The sequence below is a fragment of the Myotis yumanensis genome, unplaced genomic scaffold (assembly GCF_028538775.1).
Source record: "Myotis yumanensis isolate MYYU_CA2020_CCGP unplaced genomic scaffold, mMyoYum1.0.hap1 SCAF_3, whole genome shotgun sequence".
NCBI lineage: Eukaryota > Metazoa > Chordata > Mammalia > Chiroptera > Vespertilionidae > Myotis > Myotis yumanensis.
In genome coordinates, this window is record NW_027223754.1 from 173,237,434 (window position 1) to 173,252,820 (window position 15,387).

Sequence of the window (15,387 nt, forward strand, 5' to 3'; positions counted from 1 at the left end):
ACTTCGTAAGTCATAAACAGACCTTTATTTTAAAAAACTCCCTGATTTTCCTTTTTGTGATTGAAAGACTTCCTTGTAGAGACTAGATCTCTTTATGCACTAATTAAATATACATTAAATGTTATTTTTATCAGGTAAAAGGAGTGGGATTTGTTAAAGTGGATTTCTACTAATGTCATGCAATGCACAGAAGAAAAAAATAAACTACTGAGGGGAAAATATTTTTATTAAGCATATTAGGCCACTTATTTATTTATTTATTTATTTATTTATTTATTTTACCATATCTCTAGAGAATGGCTCAGTTTAAAATCTGGGAAACCTGAATTCCTAAGAAATTATGAAATCTTTTTAGCAATGTTAATAATGAGAGCCAGTTAGAAGAAATCTGGGCCAGAGTTCAAGAATACAATTAAAAAGTTGTGGTAGATGAATTAGTTTCAAAACAGTTTTATTTTTGCTCATCTCATCTTCATTAATGGTTGCATATGACAGTTACTGGAATAGTTCATAAGTTTGAGCAAAGAAATATTTCATCTAAAAAATAGATTTAGCCACTCTAAATCTATGGTAAAATTCTTAGTCTTGCTCAGATTGTACTTTAAAAAATATTTTTGCAATTTCAGGCTGTTTGAGACTGAATTTCCTAAGCAATGAAACTGATGATCAAAACTCATTATTCCCCACTGACCCTCAGGAAAAGCCTTCCACTTGGATACAGATCTTGGATTTCTTTTGTCAATTCTTGGTGCCGTTTCTCTGACTTTTTAACTACCTAGGGGTAGACTTAAGATCTCTTGTTTTCACCAATCCACTAATTTATGGCTCATTAGTCACTTAGTAATTCCCTAGTATGTCTCTGTCTTCAGACATGAAAACCTCAAAACCCCAATCTTTTATTGAGTTGTTTTGTTCACCTGCTATCAAAATATTATTATTCTAACACTCACCAAAATGAGAAAATGAAACATTTGGTAGTGGTTGGGAGGACAGAGAGTGAAAGAGAGAGAGGAGATGAGGGAGAGAGGAAGCAAAAGGAGGAAGTGATAGAGGGAGAATAGAAGGGATGGAGAGAAGAAAGACAGAAGATAACAGGTGTTTACTCACAAAAGGTAGCAGAGTCTAGGGTTCCTTTTTACTGCCTTTTTTTCCCCCTAAATCCTCCAGAGGATCATCTGTATACATCACATATCTCTCCTCAGAAAGCCTTCAGTTGGGCATCAACCCATCATGTAATTCTGTTCCCATATTGATTATGCTCTGCATAAGTAATCTAAATAGATTATTTTAAATAATTAAATTGGAGTTTAAAGGAATTAGAGATTTTAATACTTAGAGTTACCCAGCAGTTCAGAACCAGGGTTATTCTTTACCAAATCTTTTGATACAAACCCTCTATACTCTCCACCTCTTATTTTCAGATTAATGAAATAATCATATTTAAAAACCTACCTGTGATTTTTAAAAAACACTATTTGACCTTGAATATTTTATCAGACAATCATAATCATTAAAGCCTCTCTAGCACTGTATTCCCCAAACATATGGGGAATAACAAACTATCATTCTTTTATAATTTACATTACTTTCAAAAATTGCTATTTTCTTCAACTGTTTTTCTTAGTAAAATGAGCTTATGACATGAAATCTTAGCTTTTAGAAGTACCGGTATCTTTTAATGATAAAAGTGCCAGTGATCCATGTTTTCTTTTAATGATGTAGTCTATATATTTTAAAAATAAACTGAATTAAGATTGATTTTTTATTTTGAGAATCTTATGACCTCCTGAGGTAATTGATAGATTCGAGGGCAACTTGAGCAAGGGCTGAACATCTCTGGCCTATTTTTTAAATTAATTTACAATGTGTCAAGCAACTATTGTGTGCTAGTCACTATTTTATACATATTACATGTTTCCATTTTTTTTTATCTGCATGATAACCCATAAGGTTGGTGTTGGTATCCCTAGTTTATAGATGAGAAAACTTAGAGAGGTTGATAAATGTTGGAACTAATATTTGAACTTAGGTATGTCTGACTCTAATGTCACTTTGTCTTGCCTGCAGCAAGGGACACAATCTCCGAAAAATTCCTATTCTCTTGCCTGACCTTGCAAGTGAATATCACCAGCTAAGGTTGTTTGCTTGGTATGCTTACAATGCACTAATATCAAGCTGTTGTTTGAAAGCAGAGTCCTTTTAATGCTGAGGGTGAAGGCAATCTAAGCCAATTTTAGCCTAAAGTTTAGTATAGGTACTTGGCTTTCATTCATTTATGTTAATGTGAAAGAAGCTATATTCTTGTATAAAAGTGAAATTCCTTTAAATTAAACTATGTTCAAATCACTTTCAAATTTTAATATGTTCTCTATTTCCTATTCTTCTAAAACCCATGGCTCTATAAAATTTTAAACAATTTCTCAAAAATATTCCCTTAATTTTAAAGCAGACCTTATAAAACAAGCAAATCTTAATTTTTATGAAGTATTATGCCTAAAAATAAAATCATGATTTACCCTATATGTTGCCAAAAGAAGAGATTGTCTTTGCAACAGAGCAAAGACTATGTTTTGTTATAGGAAATTCAGCAGAATGGACAGAACTCTCAAGTAACACCAATAATACCAACATTGGCACAACCACACTGCATGCTAAGACGTGCGTGTGTCAAATGAGCTTTGTAGATATTTAAAAACCCGAGCTTCCTTTTGAATTGTGTCTGTATGAATGCTTTCCAAATCCAGGATTTTCTCTTTAAAGGGATAGGAGAACTGTGTTATATAACAACATGTTTAATCCACGAATGTAAAACCAGATAATGACTGTTAAAGAACCAGGAAACACGTGAGATCAGAGGGAGGTTAGAAGACCTAATTTGCCTCCTTTCTCTATGCTCTTCTTCTTCTGCCTTAGATATCAGGTTAAAGAATGAAGACGTGGTCTAAGTAAGAATGTGGAGGAATGCTAGTTTAAATATCTCGATCACTGTTTTTCCCTGGATCTCTAGCTTTTGGGGACTTTTTGCTTCTTAATGAATCTCTAGGTGCCAGAACACAAATAGAGAGGTCCTCTGCAGGCCAAGGAAGATTCAGGCCAGCAGGGCCATTACCTGAGTGGAATGTTAGTCTGAAAGGGCCACTGGAATAAAAGAGGAATGCAATATGGGGCTTAATCCAGGCCTACTTGTGGAGCCCCATACCTAGTAGGTTACACAGACACTGGTCTCACTGTCCCCAAATTAGACAAATCTGGGCTTCGAGAGTGGGAGTTGTTACTGGAACAGATTGCCTGTTATGTGGGAGTCACTGTTGAAGAGATTTTTATAGAATACTAGAGGCCCGGTGCACAAAACTCATGTACGGGGGTTGGTGGGGGGAGGGATCCCTCAGCCTGGCCTGCACCCTCTCACAATCCAGGACCCCTCGGGGATGTCTGACTGCTGGACAAATCTCTCACAATCCGGGACCTCTGGCTCCTAACCACTCACCTGCCTGCCTTGCCTGATCACCCCTACCCACTTGCCTGCCTGCATGATTGCCCCTAACTGCCTCTGCGTTGGCTTCCGCCACCACAGCTTCGTCTGGAAGGACGTCCGGAATGACGTCCAGAAGGTCGTTCGATTGTTCGGTCTAATTAGCATATTACACTTTTATTATTATAGATAAGCTAGAAAGGGCATCTGCATGTCTCTTTTTAAAAAAAAAAATGTTTTTATTGATTTCAGAAAGGAAGGGAGAGGGAGAAAGAGATGGAAACATCAATGATGAGAGAGAATCATTGATTGTCTGCCTCCTGCATGACCCCTACTGGTGATCGAGCCAACAACCCAGGCATGTGCTCTTGACAGGAATCGAACCTGGGACCCTTCAGTCCACAAGCCGACGCTCTATCCATTGAGCCAAACTAGCTAGGGCCTGCATGTCTCTTTATGCATTGGTGGTATCCTACTATACCTATAACATATCTATTGGCATATTGTGCCATGAACCTCTGATGAATAATTGAATAAATTAATGAATATCTTCACAGACTTGGTTTCTGCCAAATTAGTTTGGCTCCTTATACTAATTAGGGAGAAAACTTTATTTTGTTGCTTGCACTAGATATGTCACATAATGCTCTTTAGGATGGGAATAAATGTTTGTCATTTAACATGTCTTTCTTAAAAGAAATATTTTTAGCTATAAAAAGTTTCAGTAGTATTGCTGTAGCAAATTCACTTCTATTCCTTTGCTTTATGACCATTAGACTCAAAGAAGTAAACTGCATAAATATCTTTGGACAATTGTCTGACAGAATTGTAATTTATACATTTTAGTACATCCTGTGTAGTAATTGTTAACAGTCATTCTTAAAAATTTCTTAAAGGGATCTATAAACATAAACATGATTTTCTATTGCTTTCTACTGTTTGGAAAAATGTTGCCTTTTTTCATATGTGACTCTTCTATGGGCCAATTTTTAAAAAATAGTAATGGAAAAAATCTTTCATTGCATCTGTAAGTTTTTTCTCATTTCATGAATCAATTATTAGAGTAAGCCATGTGGAATTGGTAATTTTTAAAGATCAAAATATCAGAAATTTTATACAGTAATCTAATATAATGATAAATACTCTTAACAAAGTTGACTCTTAAAAAAAATTGTATTCTCATTAGCTTACTGATACTTTGATAATTCCACTAATATTATTTTTATTAGTTGGAAATGAACACAGTCCCTGCTCCTAAGAGGAAGCGCACATTTCTGCTCTGGCACCTAGAAATATCTTATCCTAAAAATATAATTTCAGTAATAAGTAACTATCTCTTTTCAGTTGAGTATTTCTTCTTTTTGCTACATACTTATTTTAAGAATATTAGAAATGGCTTATGAATTGAGTACTCAAATCTTATTTTTGCTGTTCATGAAAAAAATTTGATGACAGATCAGTTCCAGCATGTACATTTATATGAATTATTAATAGCTAGATTTTTTATGGCTTTCAGATTGCTAACTTCTTATTACTATGGCAGCATAGTAGTTCTTAGCTGTACCTTATTCTTAAACTTAGCACATGCCTTAAGTATAGTTAAATTGCAGTGAAACTTTTATCAGGATTGTTCACAATTAAAACCTAAATGACTATGAAATATTTAGCATTTTGGGTAATGATTCCAGAAACTCCAAGCACAGAGTTAGCATTTCTGTATGCTTTTTCCTTCTTTCTGCCTTTGTCCCTATTAATTAGAAAAATAGAGAATAATATAAAAATATACAATTATAAACCCTAATAAATGTCAGTACATTTTACCAAAACAACCATAAATTGTCGATATTTAAGGACAAAAAGGTGGGGAATATAAAACCAATTACAAATGTACCTTGAGACATTTGTAATAACTATAAAAAGCCATAATCACTGGGAATAGAAGTGATCTCAAACATTTTTATTTTAACTTTACTGTTACAATGAACAGCTTTAATTATACATACATTTGACGGAATTTTAGATCACATAGAAAAACAACTATGATAGCTGTTTAAATAATAATAATTATTTAAGTTATAATGTGATACCTATGGGTTTACTTCAGTGTTTTTTTCACAACAAATAGAAGTGATTCTGAATTTTAGTTAGAGAAAGTAAATTAAAAGTAGTTAGTGTTTCTTTGTTGATAGCTACTAATTATAAGCAATATATTTTTTGGTTGTTGCTTATACTTTGTATGTTGCATGATTCTCTTCCTGATGAGCCAGAGCAAGTAAGCTAATAACATTCTGATATGATCATTGATCTACCTGAAATAATTAGAAGATAATTTGGATAGGTCTATATAACTAGAAAGGAAAGTTTAGTACAGAGTACTTTAATTATGTATAACTTTGGTAGGACTAGAGAAACTTGAGCTAGTTAACATGTTAAATTCCAGGCTTTTGAGTTGGAAAAAGGATCACATGCAACTAATCATATAAACATTGGATATAGGGTCCTCCATTCCCTTGTGCTTTCAAAATAGATTCAACATTATACCACATTTTCTTGACATAGCCTTTCTAGAGGATTCTGTGGTAACTTTAGCTTCATAATAATATTTTTATTTTTTTTTTAATATATTTTATTGATTTTTTACAGAGAGGAAGGGAGAGAGATAGATAGTTAGAAACATCAATGGGAGAGAAACATCGACCAGCTGCCTCCTGCACATCTCCCACGGGGGATGTGCCCGCAACCCAGGTACATGCCCTTGACCGGAATCGAACCCGGGATCTTTCAGTCTGCAGGCCGACGCTCTATCCACTGAGCCAAACCGGTTTTGGCTCATAATAATATTTTTAAATAAATATATTAACAAAACCTATTAGAGTACCCTTAGTTTCTGTTTACCTCATTAAACACATAGATGATGTACTGTTTTTACCATTTTACATAATATAAAACAATGATTGAGAGAAAATGGCACTTTAATAAAGCAATATTTGTTATCTTTGATGAATATATAATTTCATAAAGTACTAGAGGCCTGGTGCACAGATTCACAATCCAGGACCTCTCGGTGGAGTCAGAGAACCAGTTTCAGCCCAATCCCCACAGGCCAGGTGAAGGGTCCCCACCAGTGCACAAATCTGTGCACCAGGCCTCTAGTATGCATATAAGATCTTCAGTTAATCTCTTCCCACCCTCCCACCTCCCCCCTTCCCTCTGAGATTCACCGGCTGTTCCATGTTTCCATGCCCGTGGTTTCCGCTGTTGTGTTGAGCATCTGCTCCCTGGTGGTAAGTGCACGTCATAGCTACCGGCCGGTCGGATGGTCGCTTAGGCTTTTATATATACTAGAAGCCTGTTGCACGAAAAGATTCGTGCAATAGGCCTTCCCTTTCCCTGGCTGCCAGCACCGTTTTCCTGCTGGAGCCGCGTATGCAAATTAACTGCCATCTTTGTTGGCGGTTAATTTGCATATCTCTCTGATTAGCCAATGGGAGGCGTAGTGAAGGTATGGTCAATTACCCTGTTTGTCTATTATTAGATTAGATAAATTTTTGTATAATTTCATCAGCCTTTTCTCTTTTAAAAAAATATTTATTATTGAAAGTATTATGTATGTCCCTATTATTCCCCCATTGACCTCTTCTAGCCTGCCCTCACCCCCTTCCCCAGGCCTTCACCAACCTATTGTCTGTGTCCATGGATTATGCATACATGCATACAAGTTCTTTGCTTGATCACTTCCCAGCCACCCACCCTCCCCCTGCCTCCTCTCAGAGATTTCACATTCTGTTCTATGCTTCTATGTCTCTGGATATATTTGGTTCATCAGTTTATTTTGCTCATTAGATTCCACATATGAGTGAGATCATGTGAAACTTGTCTTTTTCTGACTGGCTTATTTCACTTAGCATAATACTCTCTAGGTGCCTCCATGCTGTCTCAAAGGGTAAAAGATCCTTCTTTTTCACTGCTGCATAGTATTCCATGGTATAAGTGTACCACGGCATATTTATCCACTCGTCTACTGATGGGCATTTGAGCTGTTTCCAGTCTAAAAGTAAAAATTATGTAGAAAGGATTATTTGGTCACTCTTCCCAAAATCCAATCTGACTTGGTCCTCCCATCTTCAGCAGGTAATCAATTTCATTAGTTTCTGATTTACTGCGTTTCCTTTTGTAAATATAAGCAAAACCTTCTTGTGTTTCTCCTTGTAAAAATAAGCAGATAAATATGTATTTTATTTTTTCCTTTTAATCTTTATTGTTGAAAGTATTACATAAGTCCTCCTTTTCCCTCCATTAACCTCTTCAAGCCCTCTCCCATTGCCCCCTCCCCCAGGCCCTCACCACCCCATTGTCTGTGTCCACAGGTTATGCATATATTCATACAATATGTATTTTCTTAATTTTATTTTACATAAAGGTGGTATATTACAGTCAGCCACCTGTACCTGCAGGTTCCACATCTGCAGATTCAACCAACCGTGGATCAAAAATGTTTATAAGTGTTATGTTGTTGCTCATGGGTATTGTATGTCATTATGCTTGTCTGTACTGAACATGTACAGACTTTTTCCTTGTAATTACAAGGAAAACAATAGTGTAACAACTATGTACATAGCATTTACATTGTATTAGAAATTACAAGTAATCTGGAGATGATCTAAGGTATACAGGAGGATGTTTGTAGGTTATATGCAAATACTCCATTTTACATAAGGGATTTATGCATCTGAGGATTTTGGTATCCACAAGGGGCCCTGGAATTAATTCCCCCTCTCCCCCCGCAGATATCAGGGGATGAATGTATAGATCAATAGTTCTCAAATGGGGATGGTTCTGTCCCCCCAGGGAACAATATCTGAAGAATTTTTTTATCATTACTGTAGTGGATGCTACTAGTGTCTAATGGATAGAGACCAGGTATGCTGCTAAACATCCTACAGTACACGGGATAGCCCTCAACAACAAAGAAATACTAGTATGTAGTTCAGTATATTCATGATGGAACTGTTGAGAAAACCTGCTATACATCTACTTTTGCGCTTTTTTTTTGAACTTCACAATAACTTATGGAAATCATTCTATCAATTTCCAAAGGTTTCCACATCCTGTTTTATAGCTACAAGAGGCAGATATTATAGTTTACTTAGTCAGTCTCCTCTGTGAGCATTTTGGTTGTTTTCAATCTTTTGCAATTACAAATAATCTGAATGGATAACAGTATGCACTTTTTTTAGTTACTGTTGGTGTTTTTGGAAGTATATCTTTAGAGTAAATTCTTAGAAGTAATCAAAAGTCAAGTGATATGTTGGTTTGCCAAATTCCCTCCAAAGGGTTGTACCATTTCACACCTTCACCACTGTATGAACGCACCTATTTCTCCAGAGGTTGGAGTGAGTTGACGAGCTTTTGAAACTCTGCCAATCTGATAAGTACAAGTACGTAACTCAGGGTAGTTTTAATTTGCATTTCTCTTATTTTGAATACCATTTTTTTGAAAGAAAAGTTTTGTTTGTTCACATTGCTGGGTCAAAATCTTAAATTTTATAATAGTTAACCTAAATAATATTTGATGAAATATAGAAGCAACATTTATAAAATAAAGTGAAACATGCATGTGTTTCTGCTGCTGAAACTATCCAACTATCTCTTGTTAGATTTGAAATAGAACTTTATTTGTGGCTAAGTTTCAGTAAATCTGTACATGAACATAGCAGTGTATTATCCTACCTTGCCCGAGAGAAGAATACTCATCACTAGGCAACAAATACAACCCTAGAAATGTGGTATGTAAGGTCTGCAATGGCGTTTTCAGACCACAGGGATGTCACACTGAGTAAACTGAAATGATGTTGTACTAGGATTCTTGTGTGCTTGGTGTTTCATAGGCCATACATGTCTCTTGGAAGTCTTCGGGATCAAGTCATCTATCCTGATTCAGTGGATGACATGCGTGATAAAGGCTACACAGACCACGACCTGGAATGTATCCTACACAATGTCCACCTCTATCACATCGTTCAAAGAGAAGGCGGTAAGCTCTGTCATTCTTGTGTTTAATGTACTTAACTTTGCTTTTTTTTAAATAAATGGGTAAATTGTCTGTGGTTTAATTTGAATATATGCTATTATTGGAATATACGCACACAAGAAAAGAAAAACAGCTTTTAGGGCTTTTCTATTATTGACATCCTTTTCTGCTTATGTTATATTTCATGCAGCACACTTGGCTTTTTATTAAGTCTGCTGCTGGCACTTTAAAACAGTTATTATTTCATATTTGGATGTACAAGTGTCCCTGAGGCCACTGTCAATCTAGATATATGTAAAGTTTATGACAGATATATTTTCCTGTCAAGTTTGGCTTATATTAAAATTAATAATTTGAGAGATAATTGTCCTGAAACTTCTTTTTTGGTTTTAGACCCACAGTCTTACCAATACATTTTTTTTCTCTCAAACAGCATATAGAGAATTAGATAAAATATAGAAACTTCTGCACTGTGGTTTTTCAGCATAAAATATTTTTGAAAGAATAGGAATAAAAGTCATATATATGAGCTTAAAAAAGAATTGCTTTATATTGGTCAGACTGTCAAATAACTTGATAACATATAACTTGATAGCCTAGAAAAACTACTGAAATAACAAGCTTTATTTCTAGGTTTGATTTTGCAAAGATTTTATTTTCTAGCCCTTTTCCATGATCAGAAGAAGCAGGGTAGTACAGTGATTAAGCATATAAGCTTTGAAGTCAAAGTTTTGGAATGAAGTCTTAATTAACACGGTTATCTCTACCTTCAACTGTAAATATCTACCTCATAAGGATTCTGAAAAGATTAAATAAGACTATGTAAAGCATTTAGAACAGTAGCACATGGTAAATGCACAAGAATTAGTAGCTAATGGCACTATTACTAGTTGTAATATTGATGCAGTATTTTGTCTTTGTGTGATGGTACTTGATATTTTACACAGAAATTTCTCATATATTATTTCATTTGATCTTAACAAGAAGCAAATGAGGCAGATAACAGAGGTATTATTATATTTACTTTTATATTGTTTGTAATATCATAATTTATAAATGCTACACATATAGAAAGCAGGTTGTCTTTTTGTTTCATATGGTCAACTCCTACCCAGTTCTAAAACACTGTGCCAGAATATACACTGCCTGTTAATCTTGGGTAAGTTATTTTGGATAAGTTTGAAATCCAATAATCCAAATAGAAGCATATGATAAATGTGGGGTATTTTTTAGAAGTCATCAAGAAGTTCTAGAACTGTTTTTAATAATGTCCCAACCTTAATAATGAAATCATAATTATAATGGTTTATTGAGTGCTTACTATGCAGAATACAACATATTAAGCAATTTACATTTTCAACTTATTTCATGTTTATAACTTCCAAATGATGTGGGTTTGACTAACGTTTAATACATTCCCTAGGGACCTATAGCTAGTGGTGAGACAGGGATTCAACCACAGACCATACTTGAAAGTCAATGTTCTATAGACTATGCTATTCCACTGTGCTATGTTATCTTCTAGCTTCCTGGGTACTAGTGATAATTGTTATATCCTTACACATCAAAAAATTCCAAGGAAACCTACTTTACTTGCCTAACCCTTAAAACATGAAATGTGTTTTTAAGCGAAGCAAGAAAGCACTTTCATTTGCAAGGTCATCACTTACTTGGAAGAAGCCTATTGAAGGTCTGTTTAGACTACCTAATATTTTGCTTAGAGAAATGTTTTGCTTTAGTAAAAGATGGAATTAAAAACTATGTTTCATTCCATCAAAGAGTTTACAAAATAGAAAGAAGAAGTGTTAACAAATGGACATGAATAAAGCAGTTTGTACATCTCTAGGTAGCAGGAAAACCATTCTCTTCTTAGCTGTCTTAGTCTCTCTAAATCAATATCAGAGGTGATAATATGACTTAAGTTCTGATTTAGCTGTTCTGAGATTAAGCAGTATTGCCTGCTAAAACTTTTGGGTTTAGTGGAACAAAGGACATGATTTATTTAAATATGTAAAACTAAAACTTCTCTTGACCCAAATACTTTTGTCTTCTCAGGTGGCAAGGGAGAAATATTTTTAAAGCCCAGAATATTTATCCACACGGTAGTAATCTGAACCTAGTTTTCAAATGCTCACTTATGTTTCATAAATACTATAAAATTCAGTCAGAGAGCCCAGCTGGTGTGGCTCAGTTGGTTGAGCATTAGCCCACACACTAAGAGATCGCCTGTTTGATTCTCTGTTAGAGTACATGCCAACATTTCAGCCTCGATCCCAGTTGGGGGCATGCAGGAGGCAGCAGATAGATGTTTCTGTCTGTCTCTCTTTCTCTCTCTCCCTCTCCCTCTCCCTTCCTCTTTCTGAAATCAATATAAACATATTGTTTAAAAGAATAAGAAAAATGTTCTAAAAATTCAGTCACAGAAGAAATATTATGTCAACAGTTTTCACTAGATGCAAGAACTTCGAATTAGATGGCATTTTTCCTAATTTAAGGATATAGTTTTAAATAAATAGAAATTTCCTGGAAGGAAAATGGCACACATAATTCTGCAATTTGGTTTTTCATATAAAAAATTCTGAGTATATTTCTATACCAGTATGTGTAGATATAAACTTTTTTTAAAAAATAGAAGCATTGCTTTTTTTGAATAAATATCCAACAGAAAGTCAGTAACTAAGAAGTTGTAGGAGATGTGGCATAAATAAACTGTACAAGCATGAAAATAGACCTGCATATAAATACCAACTCTGATATCTGGCTGTGTAAAATTAGACATGTCAATTATTCCAGGAGTTTCAGGGTACCCATCTATAATATGCAACTAATAATATCTACCTTACAAGATTGTGGAATATTAATGAGAAAACTCATAAAGTGCCAGACACATGGAAGCATTTACGTTAGTTCCTGCCTTACTCTTGGTAGACTTTGCAATAGGCCTATGCAAATGTGTTGGTCTTTTCTCCCAACACCCAGCAAAATAAGTATAACTATACCAACTCTTTGGACATATTCAGAAACAAACAAATTTTAAGAGTGTCAGTATTTCAAATTCTTAGAAGATGATTTGTCAGCAAAAGGAATTATTATCATTTAAAATATCATATCTAAACCAAATAGCTTATACATGAGGCTCTCTAGTTTATCCAATCATGTGTTCTGTGTAAAATACCAGGTTCTTTGTGTTAATAAACTTGCCAGAATCACCTGTCCAAAACTGTAACCAACGACTGCTTTATAAAATATGTATCTTTATTTTTTTAAGGATGGGATGCTATTATGGACTGGAAAGATGTCCTATCAGGAGGGGAAAAGCAAAGAATGGGCATGGCTCGAATGTTTTATCATAGGTGAGTATGCTATTCTCAGGAAATTACTATTCCATTGGTGTAACAACAACAAAAAAACCTTCACTGTCCTCATCTTTAGTTTAAAAATTTCTCACTGAAAAATGAGTGCTTAGACTTTACAGTTTGAATGTTTTTATGTGACAGAAATTGCCAAGTCCTTTTTTTCTATTTCTTTTATGATGACTAATGTTAGATGACAAAATTAAATTTTTATGTATTCTAAGTTTGAAAGTAGGATTGGTATTAATTTTAAAGTGTAAAGAATACATAACCACTGTTTACTGTTGTGAACACAGTAGGTAGGCATTCAGTAATATTTCTGAATTAAATTGTTAAACTCAAACTAAATTAACTTTTCAACCACTTAGTATCCTATTACATTTAATAATGTTCCCCTCCTCAAAAATCAGAGGCATATCCAGTGGAAAAGGGAACCAGCCAGTGTAGGTCTTAGTGGACTCTGATAAAAAGAGATAGAGAAAATAATTTCTCCTGATAAAATTTTTTTCTTTGCAACCAGTGTCAGATTCATAGGACTTCAAAGATAGGACACTAGAAAGAAAGGACACTAGAAAGAAAAAAAAAGCTATTCTGCTTTATCCATCTTGTCTGTCCTATTCTTCCCTGAAAAAGAAATATCTTTTTTCCCCCTTAGACTTCTGATAATGAGAACCTGAGTTGTATGCAAAGCAGGAGGTCATCAGAAAATATGTAACTCGCTTTTAGTCCTTACATCTTGGTCAAAAAGGACCAAGAATTACATTTACATATGTGAATACATGAATGGGCCATAAGCTGGGGCAATGCAATACTCCTGAAGGAATTGCAGTGGAAGCATTAATACTTTTGTGGAGAACTTTATACTTTGGCATCAGTACCAGAAATCTTAGGATACTTTCATACATAATAACATACCATATTTTGTACCTAATAAAATTGATGATAATTATTTAAAGTCATCTGATTCATATTCAAAGTTTAACATTGGAAAAAGCACATATTTAAAAAAGTCCACTAAAATATGATTATACATTCAACATACATAGTTATGATGATGTTATCAACTTTACTCCTTATGCCATAGATTACATCCTCATGACTTATTTTATAACAGGAAGCCAACCCTCTCTCTTATACTTCCTTTTCATAAAAGTAGAAAATATAGATAAATTAAAAGAAGAAAAAATCTGTCATCTCATTAACTTATAACACTTAAAATTTAGAAATAGTTTCTTCTCAATCTTGTTGATGCACAAAAGCTGGTCATTATCTTGATTTTTTTTTTATTTTTTTTCGTTTGTTTTTCTTTATCTTGATTTTTTAATGTAACTATTTTCATAAAGTATATTAAATTATTTATTTATTTATTTATTTATTTACTTACTTACTTACTTATTTATTTTTTAATCCTCACCCGAGGAATGAGGATTTTTTTCCCATTGATATTTTAGAAAGTGGAAGGGAGTGGGGAGGAAGAAAGAGAGAGGGGAGAGAGAGAAAAACATTGATGTGAAAGAGACCCATGAATTGGTTGCCTCCCACATGCACCTTAACAGTGGGTGGGGAGCGAACCTGCAGCCCAGGTACATGCCCTTGACCGGGAATCGAACCCAAGATCCTCCAATGCGCAGGCTCACACTCTAGCAACAGCGGTCAGGGCTCTCTTTTTATTTTGCAAACCTTTATGTGTATTATTATGCAATAGCTAGCCAGGATTTTTAAAAATATATTATTATTGTGATACTTTATGTACCTAATGCACAGACAGACCTTAAGTATACATTCAATGACTTTTGCTAAATGTATGATACATTGTGTAACCAATACCTCAGTTAAGATAGAGAACATTTCTGTCACCCTAGAAAGTCCCTCATTCCCATTTCCAGTCAGATCCCCACTTAGGTAATTTCTGTTTTGATTTCTATCATCATAAATTAGTTCTTCCTGTTCTATAACTTCATATAAATTAAACCAGCCAGTATGTGTTAATTTTGCATCTAGCTGGAATTTTTAATGGAAAAAAATTATTGTGTTAAAAATATTGTATTTATATTAATGTACATGGTTAAAGAACATGACAAGTTCAAAAAAGTGAACCAAAATTTGCTAAGTTAGAATTTTCAGTGAAGTATATTTGGTAATGCCCCTTTCTCAGCTGATGTGGTAAGATTCAAATGTAAACTTTATGGTTTGACATTTATGACCAGCTGTTACCCACTATCACCCTGAATCTGTTTGCACTCTGTCCATAAATATTCAGTAATATGATCACCAGCATAGTTGATGAAATGTAATATAATGGAATGTAAAATGTGACCGCAAATTTCTCACTGCATCAGTTTGTTAATAAAATAAACCGTGTAATAAAGAGCAAGAGGCATTAATGAAAGATGCCAGCCAAAAGAGGTTTCAAGTACCCATAACTTGAAATAAGTAGTTGATACTTATTTGTGTATCTAAAATATTTTGGATATGAGACTGAATAAAGATTAAGTTACAAGTATACCAGTGGAAAAAAATTTAGTGATCAT

General features: G+C 34.3%; 1 protein-coding gene across 3 annotated transcripts in view; it reads left to right on the top strand.

Moving 5' to 3' along the window:
* Positions 1-15,387, top strand: part of ABCD2 (ATP binding cassette subfamily D member 2) — a 52,348-nt gene that overhangs the window by 24,328 nt on the left and 12,633 nt on the right. For all 3 annotated transcript variants that reach the window (XM_070410429.1, XM_070410430.1, XM_070410431.1), the window contains 2 exons: positions 9,361-9,506; positions 12,772-12,856. In XM_070410429.1, the coding sequence (XP_070266530.1) occupies positions 9,361-9,506; positions 12,772-12,856 (231 nt within the window). The remainder of the gene's footprint in view (positions 1-9,360; positions 9,507-12,771; positions 12,857-15,387) is intronic.